Source organism: Antechinus flavipes, chromosome 1 (genome assembly GCF_016432865.1).
Source record: "Antechinus flavipes isolate AdamAnt ecotype Samford, QLD, Australia chromosome 1, AdamAnt_v2, whole genome shotgun sequence".
NCBI lineage: Eukaryota > Metazoa > Chordata > Mammalia > Dasyuromorphia > Dasyuridae > Antechinus > Antechinus flavipes.
In genome coordinates, this window is record NC_067398.1 from 121352423 (window position 1) to 121367518 (window position 15096).

General features: G+C 31.9%; 1 protein-coding gene across 1 annotated transcript in view; it reads right to left on the reverse strand.

The window, feature by feature from the left end:
• CPLANE1 (ciliogenesis and planar polarity effector complex subunit 1) overlaps positions 1-15096 on the reverse strand; it is a 113818-nt gene that overhangs the window by 92151 nt on the left and 6571 nt on the right. Inside the window, exons 6-15 of the mRNA XM_051990098.1 lie at positions 14349-14505; positions 12188-12291; positions 10636-10818; positions 8497-8743; positions 8192-8350; positions 7200-7969; positions 6573-6781; positions 5703-5783; positions 3636-3800; positions 564-737 (exon numbers count right to left, since the gene is read on the reverse strand). Of these exons, the coding sequence (XP_051846058.1) occupies positions 564-737; positions 3636-3800; positions 5703-5783; positions 6573-6781; positions 7200-7969; positions 8192-8350; positions 8497-8743; positions 10636-10818; positions 12188-12291; positions 14349-14505 (2249 nt within the window). The remainder of the gene's footprint in view (positions 1-563; positions 738-3635; positions 3801-5702; positions 5784-6572; positions 6782-7199; positions 7970-8191; positions 8351-8496; positions 8744-10635; positions 10819-12187; positions 12292-14348; positions 14506-15096) is intronic.

Consider the following 15096-nt stretch of genomic DNA (forward strand, 5'->3'; position numbering starts at 1 on the left):
ACAAATCAAACATTTACTGATAATAAATTATAATTTTATGACCCTCTCACATAAAGTTATGAGATCCTATATGAAGTTGTGACCCATGATTTAAGAACCAGGGCATTAAAAAAATCCAGGAATCCTTATGAACATCAATTACTGAAAAGAGATGATAAAATATTTCCAGTCAATGAAAGTAATAACCTTGGTCTTACTGGCATTCTCATATTACAAAAGTCAACTCAATTCAAGCTAGAGAACTTTTTTTAAAGTGCTGTCCAATCAGAAGCATAGTTAAGAGATGCCTGTTACTTTGAAAAGGGCTGTTTCATTTGAATAATGAGGTTAGAAGTTTGATTACAAAAGGCTGAGAAGTGAATGATAAGAGAGGAAGTATAAACAAAGATAATTAGACAACTTTTTCCAGGAAAAAAATGAAAAGAATAGAATTTAAAAGATGAAAACTTGAAAGGACTTGAGAGTCAAATGAATATTAACCACAAGATATAAATGAGATGAAACTCTGCTTGAGCATTGTTTAAGTTGAAGCATTATTAAATAGTATCCTTTCAGTAAAATACCTGTTTCTATGTGAAGTGGAGGAAGAATGTCCACATTGTGAGGAGGGAGCACATATAGCTGCTGGTTGGTGAAATACGCCGCCATGAATCGAGCCATGCACTGAACAACTACAACTGCAGCCTCAGGATGAACATTTCCGATTAGTCCAAAATCACAATGAAAACTCTCTGAAACTAAAAAGCAACAGAAATATAGACAGTATGAGGGGTCTCTGAACAATTCAGAAGGAAAGTTTTAAACATCAATCTAACAACAGTTCTTCATATAAAAAACTATTCAACATACTTAAGACTATAAGGACAAAAAAAAAACTATGAAAATATAATTTGCTATTATGGTGTCTAACCTTAAAGATAAAAGGAATGCTAAATTATAAGCTCAAGCACTAAAATCAGAATAATTTTAAAACATAAGAATTTATTAAAATAAATACAAGATTATTTTAGTGATACAAGTGATTATACAAGTGATTACACTTGTGTATCTAGTGATACAAGAATTATAATCCTAGCTATTTTCTATTTTAGAAAACTATCTCAAAAATGCACTTTAAAAACTCCAGAATACTACTAGCTGGCATTCATAAACTGGAAAATTAATTCTAAATTACTCTACTAAAATTCAGGTTTTAAAAACATATAAGATTTATATAACATAGCTAAAATAGAAAATTCAATCTCACTTCCCCAGTAGTACATTTAACATGCAGTTCACTGTATATAACAGTATGTACTGTATAAGTGACAATTATAATTTTTCTAACAATACTAATTGCTCAATTTTGACAAATCAAGTTGAGGAAGGTAGGAAGGAACCATTAATTTCTTCAGATTTGAAAGGAAAGAACATGTTCAAATAAAAAAGTATCCCATATAAAACATATTAGTTTTCACCTCACTTATAATTTGTGGTTAATATTCATTTGACTCTCAAGTCCTCTCTCAAGCTATACTCTTTTAAATTCTATTCTTTTTCATCTTTTTTCTCCTGGAAAAAGATGTCTAGTTATCTTTGTTTATACTTTCTCTCCTTTCATTCACATCTCAACCTTTTGTAATCAAGTTTTTGATTTCATCACTCAAATGAAACATCCCTCTCCAAAATAACATCTTAATTGCCAAATCCAAAAGCCTTTTCTTAGTTCTCATTCTTTTGATAGTTTCTGAAGCACCTGATTCCTCTGCTCTTCTCTTCCTAAATGATATCTCCTCTCTGCTATCTCCTTTACAGGATCATCTTCTATATCAAGAATTTCTTAAACTTTTTCCACTTGCAACCCCTTTTCACCTGAGAAATTTTTATATGACTCAAAATAAGTAGATATATTTTAAAAGGTATACAATCAAACATTTACTGATAATAAATCACAATTTCATGACCCCCACATTTAGTTATATAACCCCAAATGGGGCCGCAATGCACAGTTTAATTAGCTTAATTTCTATCTCGTCCCCTAACTGTGGCTTTAGCCACTGTCCTAGGCTTTTTTCTTTAAATTCTCATCTTAGTGACCACTGTTGCCATTATCTCTAGGTACATGATTTCCAGATCCATAGATCCTGCTCTGGCCTTTCTCCTGAACTTAAATTCTGTATCATCAACTACCTCCTAAGCATTTGGAACTGGATTGCTGAGGGCACTTTGCAACTATCCTAAGTCCCCCTTTTCCCTCTGAGATAAATGCTAAGAAATAACATCATTTTAATATTCTAGACTTGGACCCAAACCTATAAAATATAAAATTCCAAGGAAACAAAGTTCTATCCTCAAGTACTTGATTTCTATTTGTCAAGGCCCCATCAATCCATTCTTTAAGAACAGTTTGTATCAAAAAATACAGGTACTGAGTTTTATTTCAACAGCATCTCAAACTCAAGTCCAAAATCAAAAAAAAGATACCAATTCTTTTAGAGCACAAGTCAAGTCACTTCCCCAATTAGTGGGTCCTTATTAATTCTAAGATCAAATATAAACTTTTCTGTTTGACATTTAAAGATTTTCACAAGCTGGCTACAATACATTTCTTACATACAGAGTGGCCCACATTTCAGTGCAGTTTTATGTTATTAAAGCTTGAAATCAAATTAATACTTTTGGGCTATACTATAATAGCGTAGAAGTACTACTATATAGTTCTTCCCTTCACTCTCAATATGACCCTGTAAAACTGGCCTTTTTATTGTCCCTCATCCACAGCAATCCGTATCTCGTGTCCTCCTTTTTGCATTGGCTGCTCCTCAGACCTAGAATGTACTCTTTGTCACTGATTTTTAGAAGCTTTCCTTATCCTCCCTCTCCCCCAGCATATATACATATATACAAGTTGCTATCCTACAGCTCTTTGAGGGCACAAACTGCTTCAATTATATTTTTGTATCCTTTCCTCTACCCTCCAGGTTAGCATAGTACCTGCACAAAATCTACTAGGTAATAATAACATGCTTACTAATTAGTTAGATTTCTAGTAATTTGAACAATTCAAAAAAAGCACCCAGTAGTTACTTTAATAAAGTTTCTAAGTATCAAACAATAACAAAAATATCACAAGATAAAGAGATTATATATAAAACTAGCATAGAAAATCATGATAATCTAGATCAATGTTCTTTCTTTTAAATATTTACAATGTTTCATTGTTAACAGCTTCCAAGTTGAAACTATTATAACTGTATGCCTTATGTTCCCATGTTTACCCATTTTTCTAATTCTCCAAGGAAGCCTATCCCTTTAACAAAGTTATTATGCATTTATATCTTTCTACCTGCTTAGTGATTTAATATTTAAATAAATAAATAAATAAATTTAAACTAAAGAACAAGACATGAAGATACATTGTGGCACATATTAAGAAAAATGATGACCTCTCTAAGCCAATTTAATAAATGAAGAGTTAAAGAAAAAAAGAAATGTAGTAAATAAAGATATCTGGAAAGTTAATATATATTCCTTTTGGAAAGAATTTAGCCAATATTATCTAATCAAGAAGCTTTTCATCTTGGAGGAAGGTCATCAGATTTTTAATAGCAAACATAGACACTAGCAAAATTAGAAATATTTCTACAAAAACATACCTGGAAAATATTCCTCTTCTTTGGCAGACATCTGAGACTGTCTCAATATTTCTCTAACCAAGTGATCACACATTCCTTGAGCATCATTTAAATTATAACAATAGAGGTGACAATACAACTGAGCAAGATAATATCGTGTCTGAAGAAAGCATGTCCTCTTTCCTCCTTGACCAAATGACAACATGTTAAATTTCCATTAAAAACAAAAAAAATTAATAATACTTCGTTCTTCATTCATTCTCAATAAGTTACAATCTTTACCTCCGGGATTATTTCTCATTACTCTCCTTCAGTTTACATTTCAGCAAAGCTGATCCCCTTGCTGCTCCCCATTCTCTGCAGTTAGCCTTTTGCCTCTCCTCACTCTCTGACCTCCAGTTCTCAGTTCATTTGCCATTTCCAATGGTAAGTCATTCTTAATGCTATGAATTAGTACTTACTCTGTCCTCCTGAAATAATCATGCTCACTGAGATCAGAGTTCCCGGCTTTGTATCAGTTAGCGCAGTGCTTTGCACATAGCAGACCTCTGATATCCAACAGACTGAATTGGTTTGAATGAGGATTATCCATATTTCAAAAGATTCTACTTTATTTCACATGATGTCAGGATGACTAATGCTCAATTATCTAAAAGTCTGATGGAGGCTGACTAACAGTAGACTAACAATGGCTCTGGGTAAGATAGAAAAGTAGGGCAACCTCCTGAGGAACTGTGCGCCATGAAGCATTCTCAAGTAAAGGCTTCTGATGTGGTCAGGACTTACAAGCTCCTTCAGGGCAGGGATTGTGTTTTGCCCTTTTTATATCCCCTAACACTCACAGTACTTAACAAATGTTTATTGATTGATATTTAAAAGCTGGGAAAAAGCTTCTTCTAAACAATACTTTCCCAAAAAATTCATAATGGAAAATGCCATCAACATCCAGAGAAAAAACTGTGAAGTCTGAATGCAGATCAAAACATACTATTTTCACTTTTGGGTGGGTTTTTTTGTGGTTTTTCCCTTTTTTATCTATTTTTTCTTTCACAATGTGACTAATGTGGAACTTTATTTAACATGATTGCATATGTATAACTGATATCAGATTGCTTACCATCTTGGGGAGGAGAAGAAAGGAAAGAAAAATTTAAAACTCAAAATCTTAATAAAAAATGTTGAAAGGTTTCTTTACATGTAATTGGGGAAAAAAATTTGCAAAAATAAGTAAATAATAGAGCAGAGTATTTTCAGCCAGGAAGAAACTATCCTATTACCTCAGTCTGACATAACATCCTCAAAAAACAATCCTCTAGAAATTCTACTCAATTACTTTTTATGGAAATCTTTTTGTTTGATCCTGCTTTTAGTATGGATAAATTTCTCTGAGCCATGTTAGTAGACAGAAGTTTCATATCTTCGCAAAGAAAATGCTTCAGGAAAAAACAAAGGAATAATGTGTAGTTTTTAGTTCCTATTTCTAAATTCTTCCCCAGTTTAAAAAAAAATGATTACAATTTCAACTTCTCTTATTTTCAATATGTAACCAAAGTCAGTACGGATTCTATCACAAACTTCACAGATACCTGGAACTGAGAAATTACTAGAATTTGCTGTATTTGAAGTAAGATACACTGAGATGAAATTTTAAAATACACCTTTTTGAAAACTAGTATGATTCAATTTTCTATTATATCTGGGCATTAAAAAAATGCTTTCAGCAGTGTGATTGGAGTTATTTTCAATTAATTCACATGATATATTAAAGGTCATAGAGCAAATGACATATTTAGTTAACTCTAAGTTAGCATGTATAATTTTTTCTTTTTTAAATTAAATTTTATTTTAAGATCTGCATTTTCTCCCTCCCTTCCCACTTCCCACCAATTGAGGAAAAAAAAAACCCTCTATAACAAAAACAGAGTAAAGCAAAAACAAATTCCCACACTGGTTGTATACCCCAAAAATATGTCTCAATTCATACCCTAAGTCTTCCCTATTATAAGAAGGATACAATTTCCCACTGTAATTCCCTAGAATTGTAGTTGGTCATTAGGCAACCATTTTTTAGGGGGACAGTACAATTACCTAATGCTTTGGTTTCTTGTAGTGCTTTCTTCCATAGTTGAACAGATTCTTCATATGATCCCAAAAGAAAGTATTCCTCACCTCGGAAAAAAAAAAAAAAAAGAAAACCAATTATCATTGGCATTATTCAAACCCATTTCCTATTAGCTGGCAAATAGTTACACGAAATATATCACTAGAAACACTATAATTTTCCTCCCATTAAGACTATTTCAGACAGTCAATATTTACAAGTACCATTTAATTGTTTATAGCATTTGACCCAGTAATCCTACACTGGGAAAGAGATACCAAAGAAAAATAATCACCAAAAAAATTATCCAAAAATATTCATGGCAATACCATTTATAAGAGCAAAAAAAATTGACAGTGACCCAAAAGCTCTATAATAAGGGAAAAGCCTAGCAACTCTGTTATATTAATATAAAGGAATAAAATACAATACTGAAAAAAGTATTCTGAAGATGTTAAATAGACATAAGACTTTGAGCAAGTAACTTGTTTCTCTCTATCTTTGTTTTTCCATTCATAAAATGAGAAAGTTGGAATAGACGATGTTTAAATTGAAAGTTTCTTTTGGCTTTAAAACCTACAAAAATCTAGGCACAACACCAAATAGTATATGCACCCTGATTTAACTACATATAAATATGTACAATTACTCTCATAGAAAGATAAAAATACCTCTCATTAGCATGAAGTTGTTTTTATACAAATTGTTTATTCCTAATGAAACATTAAAAGAATGACTTTTTATTTCATTGGCTTGAGTCCAGACATGACAAATACTTATCACAGATTCCAAAATGAGAGAAAAACCAGTAACGTATTTTTAATCACATGGACTGAAATTCTTTTTTGGACACTGACCAATTACAGACTTGAGCTCCAAAGCTTGGTTCAAGCAATATCCTGCTGTCTGTAGAACAGCCTGAATATGGCACAATAAGGATCTGACAAAGGACTCTTCATTTGATATTCTTTCAGTTAACTGTCTGTCATCCTTAGGGTCCAGCCTACTTAGATGAGCTTGATACCACAAAGTTTGCCTATACAATAGCTGCCAAAGGTTGGATAACCTGGAGAGAAAGTTAGGTATGTTATTTAAAAAAAAAAAAACTTACAAATTGGAAATGAAGATGTAGCTTACTTTTTATATATATAATAAGTAATTATGATTTTCTGAATATCTGTCTTAATTTGAATTCTAAAAACCATATATTTTATTCTGAACAGCTACTTTCACAAATATTTTTTGGCATACTCAAAAACTGGTAAAATTTTTCCAAATTATATAATTTCCAAATCTAAACTGTTAATATTTTCCAAGTATCTGATTAGAAATATTTGTACAGGTGTTAAAAATGTAAAGAAATTCTTACAAATATTGCTTTTGTTCCACATGTACTGAATTCAATATGAGTTCTATAATGCCTTTAATAACACAAAATGTATTTAAACCTTTAGTGACATAGTAATTTAAGTATAAAATCATACCTGTGGCCTGGCTTTTGAACAAGATTTATGGCCTGAGGAGGTAACTTTAAAAAAGTATTCCATGACCATGGTTTCTGAGTACAGTTGTTAGAAAATTTTTGAAAAATAGGTACAACTAATGATTCATGATTTATGGTCCTATTTCCATCATCTGATGTTGAAATCACCTGATGCTGAAGAGTATATATGCCATTTAGACTGTCAGAAACCATCTTAAGTAAGTTGAAACAACCCAAAAGAGTATCTGAAAATAACTGATCTTGCTGTTGCTGAACAAATATCAACTTCAGAGTTTGTGATGTCAGCTTTACCAAATGTCCCACATCCTGTCTGTATCTCAAATCCCAATACTGAACAGATAAACATTGATGAAAAAATTGAAAGACACAGTGCAGCCATGCATTATGCCTTAAAGTCTTATTTAAATAAAAATTCTGTTTAGGAGAAGGACATTTTACAAACTGAAGAATGTAGAAAAAATGAGTAATGCAGGTTACTGTATAATTGAACATTAATTTTTTGTGTTCCACATTTTTTGAAATTCCAATATTCCAGGCTGCAAGGAGATTTTTCTGGATGGAATGCAGTTCTGTTATGATATCATCTTTTTCCTTAATATCATCCTTTGCATGAATTGTATCAAACATGGATGCAAATTCTAGTCTTCCTTCTTCAACTTCATCAAACAAAGAATCACTTTTCTGACTCCAAAAAGGGAAAAAATGATTTAAAAATTGTTTACTGTTATTACTTTCTTCTATTTCATGACCCTGAAATGAGAAAGAAACACCAGAACATCAAATACCTGCAATGTTGCTATAGAATCCAGAGAATGCTGCTATAGATATAGTCAGGGTAATGATGCTATAGATATAATCAGGGTCCCCCATTCTCCTTCCCCTTCACAAGCAAGAAAGAGAAGTTATTTCTTGATGCAGCACTGAAATCAATATAGCTTCTTATCACTCACAATAAAACATGAGGGCAAGTACCTGCAAATCTACCATTTTTTCAGTCAATTCCCCTATTTCTTCCTCTGCCTGTAAGAATCTGGGGATAGTAGAGACAACTGAACTTTGGTTTCCTTGATGCTTTAGCAGACAAGACCGGAGTGAATCCAATGACCGTAATCTCAGATTTTTTCCTTTAGACTATAAAAGGAAACAATGTAAGACTTTACAAACTCATACTTTCATTACTTCTTCTATAACAAAAAAATGTTCATGTACAAAACCAAATGGCTTTATTTATTGTTTTAATTTTTATAATGCAATATAAATGTTTTACATTATCTTACCTGAAATATCAGCATTTGATGTATTTTCTCAAGTCTTTGGGTGGATTCAAGTAGAAATGATTTCATAAGTACTGATGGGGATAAATTATCAAAAAATTGAAGTACTGTAACCATATATCCATCAGAGACAATTAGGTAGGGTAATCTTGAGTGTGTTTTTACAGAAAATTTTTGTCTCATTGGGTCATTATCAGAGGCTGATGAATCAAGGGAATAACTTGAATCTTGAGGTATATATTGCTGTGGTCTAGTAGACAAACCCCAAAATTAAAAAAAAAAAGGATTAGAAAAGTCAAATTTACAGGGAAATAATAAAATGCTTCCATTTTATATTGTTTTCCAAGAAAAAATCCCCCCCAAAAAAGCAGAAATAAAAAAGTAACAGTATAAAAAGATAATAGAGCAAGAATGAAATGCAAAAACTTTTTTTTGGGGGGGAAAACACAATAATGCATTTTGTGTTAAAAAGTATGTTTTGTAAATTTTTATCATTATTTCACGTTTTCAGCAAATTATAGCATTTTCATCAATACTGATTCTCTTTTTCTTTTCTCCTAGCAATGTATTTAAAATAGAAGAGAAACCTAATTTGATTTTTAAAGTCCTTGACAGTTTACAAACTTTATTTTTATATTTCTCAGGAAGCCTAATACAGTGTCTCATACATAAGTATTCTAGAAACATTCATTAAATTTTATAATGTAGAGTTAGATATATTTGCATTCTGTTGATGAAGCAAAAAAAAAAGAAATCAGTAATAAGGTGAGGAGTGTGGAAATGGTGGTGAAAAAAATCATTTTTATCTGCTTCTAAATAAACTTTGCTATTTCTGTAATTTAATAAAAATAATGACTCTGAAATTAAACGATTTTATAAATTAATTTTTAAAGCACCTAAAATGTACTGACAAAAAGTCTTCTTCAGAAAATGACCTGAGGCAAAAAGTAAAGGAATGGGCACTGGAAAGGATAAATAGATAATAGGATAATTCCTAGATCCCATCTATCAATAATCCTTCTCTATCTACTGTTCCTCTAATATTTTTAATAACAGTTCTTGCAAATTTTTAGATTGGAAATAGGAAGGAAGAGAAGAACTGAAAAAGGAGGTCCTATATTATGATACACATTTCATTCAATTCTCAAAGCTAGAAATTTAACCTGACTGTACACATAGAATGTGACAGAGACCAACTGCACCAACTTAACAGAAGTAGATAAAAGATATCTGCAAATATTGAGAAAATTACATAAATTTAAATTACTGTAGTAATATATGAAAAGTTACACTAAGTATACCTACTAATTAATATCCTTTTTTTCATCTTGTAAATTTGCTCCATGGGTAAAAAACTCTTTATGTTTTGTTTTAGAAACTATTACAATATAAATATTTTAAACCACAATAAAAAATGGGAATTCCTAATTTCCTTATAAATTATAAATCATTTGTGACTTAATATACAAGTGAAATACAAGTAAAAAAATTTTAATTGCAATACACAAATACCTCCCTAAACTTGCTCTACGCCTAATAAATGTCATTCTCTAATAAACAAATTCAGAGTTATAAATCTAAACAATGACTAGACTAGCCAAATATTTCATTGGATCACTTTAAATTCTACATTAAAACTATAAAGAGGTAATATTCATATTAGAAATAAAGTATATTTTATATATTCCTACTTCAAAAGTTTAGGACAATGTCAACAAAATCAACAAGAGTTTCTTGCTATTAAAAAAAAAGAAAATAAAACTTCTAGGACAAATGCAAAAGTTCATTTGCCAAATTAATTTTGAATTATAAATTTTTAATGAGTTGAAATTTAATCACAAGAAATGTAATAAATCACTGCAAACTTTATATTTTTCTGATGCTGTTAAGACATGTAAATAATAATACTTACATGATCACAATGTCAATTTTTCATCAGGGTAAAGCCATAATAAGAAATAGGAGAGAACTATAAATAAGAAACAGATATTGAAATGACAGACAGAAAAGAAAGACTTAATGTGAAAGATGAAATTATAAAAAAAAAAAATGTATACAAGTAACACCCAGGAAGGAAGATATCATCACAAATTAAAACAATTAAAAATTATATCTCACTTATATGTTGTTATACTTTCTCACCTATATGTTATTAGTGGATGAAGTGGAATAAATTCTGCTGGTCCAAATTCTATAGAACAACCAAATGTTTTCAAAGTTAGCAATTCACCCAAACAGGTCAAGAGAATCAAGGAGCCACGTTTTAATACGCAGGCCAGAAAAAGGCTATCATGAGTCCAGCTAATATCACCTACCCAGTAGGACCTAGAAAGAGAAAAGTACAACAAATTTGCAAAACTCTTCATAATAAAATGTAGGTTGCGTTGTAATGATCTCTTCTAAATTCCAAAGGCAGAAATTTAATGGGGTTGATATGGTAAATAGTGTATAGTTAGTTATAACTACGTATTTTATTAATTGGGGAATATTTATATGCAAAAAAGCTCTCTTCCATAACACTCTACCAAATACATCCATTTGGATAACAAAAACTTTTAAAATACAAATATCCATTTGAAGAATAAATCTGGGCACTCATATATAATTGTAAATTGCATTAGTCAAGATTAGTAGCCTACATCAATAGTGTAGGGATCACTAATTCTAGAAATGTGTTCAGTAAGATCTTTAAAACTGTTAACTCTGCCATGACATCCTCATCTTTTATCAGATTCCCTCCTTATCAGGAAAATTTCATCATAACTAGTTGGTACCACCTCTTCTTCAGGTTCATTTACAGATAGCATACTTTTTTTTTTCCATCCTCCAAAGGAATGATCAATTCCCTGGCTGGAGAATCCTAAATCATATAATACTTAGTTGAGAACACTAGCATTCAAGGAATGAGAATTCTGATTATGAAGAAGAAGGGAAACTGGGGAGAAATGGTCTAAAGAGAAAGGAGGAAAAGTAGACAAACTTTGTCTTCTTTTCAGTTTTGCCTAAAGACAAGCATTTATATAGCACCTCTAATGTGTTTGGCATTTGGCAAAGCACTTCATAAATATTCTCTTATTTAATTTCAAAACAATATGCTAATACATCCCCATTTTACAGTTAAGGAAACTGAGGCAGACTCAGGTTAAGTGGACTTGCCCAGTGTTACTAAGTATTTGAACAAATGTGAACTGAAATGTTCCTGACTCCTGGCATCTATCATCTGTGCACCTATCTCTAAAGCAGATATTCTCAAATTTTTTCAACTTGCAACCCCTTTCCCACCAAGGAATTTTTATGCAACCCAATCCCAAATAAAAGCCACGGTATTTCTGGTAGCATTTATGCATGCACAGTGCAAAGGGCATATGTTGTACGGTCAGAACCAAGACAGCAGTGAAGCTGTGCAGTACAACACAGACAAGTACTACCAGAAATGCCCTGGATACACATTTGATTTTAAACTAATTTTTGATTACTGTGTTCAGAAACCTTTTATTGTTACCAAATTTGTTGTGACTCCCATATTCAATTACATAACTCCACATAGACTTTATTAGAACTTCTGGAATCTAATTCCCCACAAATGACAATGGCTATAAAGCAGACCCCTGTCATTTGTAAAATTCCAAGAACTCTAAAATTAAAACTTCTTTAAAAGAAAACTTATTCTGGCATTCTTTAAAAGTGATCTTACCTAATAAGTCTGGATGGAACCACAGGATTCTTATTGCTACAACCTTTAAGACTACCACGGAGAGCAACAAAATTCAGTATGTTTACAAATAATATTTGTGTGGCCTAGAAAACAAACACAAATACAAAAAAAAAAAAATAAGTGAGGCTTATTTTGTAATCTGCAAAAATCTTTACCAATGAATTTTTATTTTAGATCAAAATACTAAAAAGAATACTTATGTTAAAATACCTGACTCAAAAAAAAAAAATATACTAGAAATAAAGTGTAGAGAAATTAGGTAGACAATATAGCAGGATATAATGAAACAAAATTTTAGCACCTAATCAAGTTTTATCAGTTCATAAAACTAGTTATACCTTTTGATCTTGAAATCCCATTACCAGAAGTAATACAAGTGGTAAACTTTGTGGAATTAAATGAAATCATGAAATTTACATGGAGGAAAAAAAGTAGGAAAACTAGATAAAAAGTATGCCTGAGAGAGACTTAACCATCACTGACTTAAAAAGATAAAGGAGCTGCTATGAAAAGTATCTGGTACTAAGCAAAAAATAAAAAAAAAGACTAGCATGCCCTCTTATAGAACTAAATGACTAACCAAAAGCTGCTGATAACTCAAGAAATTCTGTCAGAAAAACTGAATAATAATGTGGAGAAAAAAATTAGATCCACACCTTACACCATAAAGTCCAGCTAGATAAACACCAGTTTAATTTTTTAAAAAACAAAAATTGTATTATGTAGCTACAAATGTGGAAAATGTGTTTTTATTGCTCAAATAAATAAAAGAAATAATTATGATGAAGCTAATAACTTTTTTCAAATTGTTCAATAAAGAACAGAACAAGAAAAACAAACTAAGAAAAGCCATATGATATGGGAAATTTTTCTCAGCAAACATAATGTAAAAAGCTTCATATCCAGAATTTGTAAGCTATTGCTATAAGTCTAAATGAAGAGTCAATTCAAAAAAGAATAAATAAATAAAAACTTGCAAATGTTCACACTCGTGTGTGTTGTTGTTTTTTTTCCTGTTATATATAACTCTTTGTGACCCATTTGGGGTTTCTTGGCAAATACACTGGAGTGGTTGACCATTTTCATCTCCAGTTCATTTTAGAGATGAGGAACTGAAGCAAACAGCATGACTTGCCCAGGGTCACATAGCTAGAAAGAATCTGAGGTTGAATTTGAACTCAGGAAAATGAGTCTTCCTGATGACTCCAAACCCAGTGTTAGTGGTCAAGCCTATGACACCCTTCTCAAAATGTTTATAAATGCAGAGAAGAAAAGGAAAATACCGAGAATTATAAAGGAAATCAACTATACTGAAATAGACATTAAATTTAAAAACAAACAAACAAATCTCCAGCCTCTAGGTTAAAATTCTTGTTTTACAGTTACCTGGACACCTGAGGCTAACCTGGGGTTTTAAGCACAGACTGAGATATGACGTGAGACACAACAGAAAAAGTCCTGGCTCTCCAGCTGAGGACCTGAATCTCCATCTTTTCTTTGACACTTAACATCTGCATGACTTGGGCAAGCCATCTTACCCACTAGGGTCTTAATTTCCTCAGCTATACAATAAAGCAGACAGCCCCCCGTAACTCTTAATCGGATCCTAGCACAGACTTTTAGGACTTCCCACTTATTCAAGGATCCACTCTAACCCAATCCCCAATTAAGAGGTCCCTAGGCAGGCAGGACAACCCCAGAGGGTTGGTATCCGCTTCCAAAAAAAGGGCTTCAGGGCTCAAAAGGAGGAGGCCTGGAACATTTGTGGTTGTGATTCCACCCTTCAATCATGTCCGGCTTTACAGGACCTTATAGGCTTTTGCCCTTGGAACTGAGGCAAAGAAGGGTTAAGTGATCTGCCCAGGATCACACAGCTCCTGAGTGTCTGTGGCTGGATGTAAACTCAGATGCTTCTCACTCCAGGACCAGCACTCTATCCACTGCACCACCTAGCTGGCCCACACCAGACTACAGCTGTAAATAGAATTACCCAAGCAGATGCTTGAAAACCATAAATACTATTTATTCTAGAGACTCACTTGTAAGGCAATAAAATATATTTAATCAAGGGAAATTCTAAGTTGACTTCAACTCAGGCTTTTACAGATTCCACTATGCTAGAGAGATTAGTTTTACTGACCTTTGGATCTTTTTGATTAAGAGTTACAGCCAGGGTAAGGCCATCCCTTGAAAATGCTATAATTAGGGCTCCTCTTGATTTCACTGATTCACATTTAGGAATCAAGGTGCATAGAAAACATTCTTGATGTGCCCAATGGACCTGGTATGACAATGAACTGAAAAAATTAAAATAATGAAATTATAACAAATTCATCATATGTTGCTAAAAATTGTAAATTGTAAAAAAGTAATTAAAATTTAACATAGTTGAAACAGCAGATATATACATATACTGTTTTCTACCTTTAAAGACAATCTTCAAGATACCTCAAAATTTCATCGGGGTAGAACAGGACAACCATCAGTTAAATAAGAGCAACCTAACTGTTTTATTAATAGTTCAAAACTTCCTGATCTGCTGGCCCTAGATATCCTGGGATATTCAAGGTTGAGGGAATGGCAATGAAATATTGGTTCTGCTATTTACAGCACATGTTAACTTGGAGAAAATCAATTCACACATCTGTCTCAGTTCCATCATTTGTAAAGTAGTTAAAAATATTTGCATTATTTACATTACAAGGTTGTTTTAACGATAGTCCTTGGTAAAACTTAAAGTGCTAAGTAAGCTAATATTATTCAATTGTACTTATACAATGGTTAAAGATTTTGATAGAAAAGTTTAAAAATTCATGTGTATAAATACTTCACATTTATTTTTAACTTCCAATTTTTAAACTTTTTCTAAATTGTATGTCCCTACAAAT